Source organism: Aptenodytes forsteri, unplaced genomic scaffold (assembly GCF_000699145.1).
Source record: "Aptenodytes forsteri isolate BGI_AS27 unplaced genomic scaffold, ASM69914v1 Scaffold347, whole genome shotgun sequence".
NCBI lineage: Eukaryota > Metazoa > Chordata > Aves > Sphenisciformes > Spheniscidae > Aptenodytes > Aptenodytes forsteri.
The window spans coordinates 800,943-802,687 of record NW_008794110.1 but is presented as its reverse complement, the minus strand read 5'-3'; the positions used below and the strand labels follow the sequence as shown (position 1 = coordinate 802,687).

Below are 1,745 nucleotides of genomic sequence, written 5' to 3'. Positions count from 1 at the left end.
GTCCAGTATCTTTTTTGTGTGTGGTGGGGGCGTGGGGTGGTCCCGGGGGGGGGCTGCACGCTGAGCACCAGCGGCTCGGGGTGCAGCGCTCCTGCGAGCAGCCGGGGAAACTGAGGCAGGGTGCTGCCGTGGGTCCTGCTGGGGTATGACGGCATCGCGTGATGGTGCATTGCGTTTGCACGCTGCATTTGCACGCTACCATTGCATAGTGTGTTCGCACGCTGCATTTGCACGCTACGATTGCACATTGCACTTGCACGGTCCATTTGCACACTGGGACTGCATACTGTGTTTGCACGCTGTATTTGCACGGTGCAATTGCACACCGCGATTGCCCATGAACGCACCGGGCCCCGGCCGGGCCCCCTGCGCTGCCCCGGGGTGCACGTGCCGCTCCCTCCCCTCCCGCTCTCTCCCCAGCCCTGCCGCCCAGCAGCATCCCCGCGACGGGCAGCGGGCGCAGCACCGGCATGATCGCCCTCACCTCCATCCTCTCCATCCTCTTCGCTGTCCTGCTGGCCGGCCTGGTGGCCATGCTGTTCTTCTCGGGCGCTTGAAGCATAGCAAATGCTCCCCGGGAAAACGAGCCCGACCTGTTTGCCACGGGCCTCGGCCAGCGCAGGAATGTGGGCGGTTGGCAGCCGCAGGTGGGTCCCATGGGGACAGAGCACACACAGTGCTGCCTGCACTCCCGCCCTCGGCACCCAGGCACCCGCACGATGCTCCCGCTGCTCCTCCTGCTCCTGGTGACAGCCCACAGCCTGGGTGAGTCCGCCAACGCCATCGGGCTGGGCTGGGGGTCCCCGCTGTCCCTTGCTTGCGGGGGTCCCCTGTGCGCAGGCACTGGGACCCCCCCAGAGCCTGGAGATGCAGAGCAGCTGATGCCCCCCCCTATTTTGGGTGCCACCCGTAGTGTCCCTGGTGTCACCTTCCTGGGTCTGCTGGCACAGCGTGGGGTCCTCCGGGGTCTCGCAGGGGTGCCCCTCCCCGGGTGGTGGTAGGGGGGTGTCTTTGCTTCCTCTTTTCATGAAACGTGTCTGAGCCCAAAACCGGGGGCGGGAGGGGAGCGGGGGCCCCGCAGCTGGGATCACAGGGGTCAGCTCCCTCCTGTCCCTGTCCCCACGCCGAGCCCCCCGGCACCGCTGCAGCCGATCGGAGGAGCCGCCGGTCAGGGGCTGCAGCGGGGTGTCCGCACCCTCCGCCGCACCCACCTTGGCTTCTCACAGCAGACAAGCCGTACGTGCCGACCCTGGCCACGTCCCCCCTGGGGGGCCTGAAGACCACCTCCACCTTCGTGCTGGAGCAGCCCCGCTGCGCCTTCACCAAGGTGCAAAGCGACGCCGTCATCTGGCTGGTGGTGGCCATCCCCAAGGGTAGGTGGGGTGCGGCGAGGCCCCGGGGGGAGCAGCCCCGGGCAGGGGTGCGCGCAGGGCTCCCTGCGCCCCCCGGGGTCCCTCCTCACCCCCGTCCCCATCCCCGCAGCCATAGACAACTTCAGCAACAGCGTGGCGCCGGGGACCCCCGAGCGGGCCTTCCAGGGCTTCCCCGCCAGCACCCCCGCCTACATGACCCTCAACACCACCCTCCTCAACTACCCCTGCCCCAAACCCCCCGGGGAAATCACCGTGCTGCGTGTCGGCAGCGAGACCAGCTGCGCCACAGACAAGACGAGACCCACCTGCAACGGCCCCCTGCCCGGCCCCGGGCCATACCGGTGAGCCTGCTCACAGGGACGTGCCCCCCCG

General features: G+C 68.8%; 2 protein-coding genes across 2 annotated transcripts in view; both read left to right on the top strand.

The window, feature by feature from the left end:
- Nucleotides 1-557, top strand: part of LOC103895834 (uroplakin-3b-like) — a 4,294-nt gene extending 3,737 nt beyond the window's left edge. Inside the window, exon 6 of the mRNA XM_009275548.1 lies at nt 421-557. Within this exon, the coding sequence (XP_009273823.1) occupies nt 421-557 (137 nt within the window). The remainder of the gene's footprint in view (nt 1-420) is intronic.
- Nucleotides 558-719: 162 nt separating this feature from the next.
- LOC103895823 (uroplakin-3b-like protein) lies at nt 720-1,718 on the top strand. Its single transcript, XM_009275537.1, has 3 exons — nt 720-765; nt 1,227-1,373; nt 1,483-1,718. The coding sequence occupies exons 1-3, from the start codon at nt 720-722 to the stop codon at nt 1,716-1,718; spliced, it is 429 nt and encodes a 142-aa protein (XP_009273812.1).
- The last annotated feature ends 27 nt before the right edge of the window (nt 1,719-1,745 follow it).

Coding starts and splice junctions, on each gene's coding strand:
- LOC103895823 (XM_009275537.1), top strand. CDS start 720: ATGCTCCCGCTGCTCCTCCTGCTCCTGGTGACAGCCCACAGCCTGG. Junction 766..1,226: donor GGTGACAGCCCACAGCCTGG/GTGAGTCCGCCA, acceptor GGCTTCTCACAG/CAGACAAGCCGTACGTGCCG. Junction 1,374..1,482: donor GGTGGTGGCCATCCCCAAGG/GTAGGTGGGGTG, acceptor CCATCCCCGCAG/CCATAGACAACTTCAGCAAC.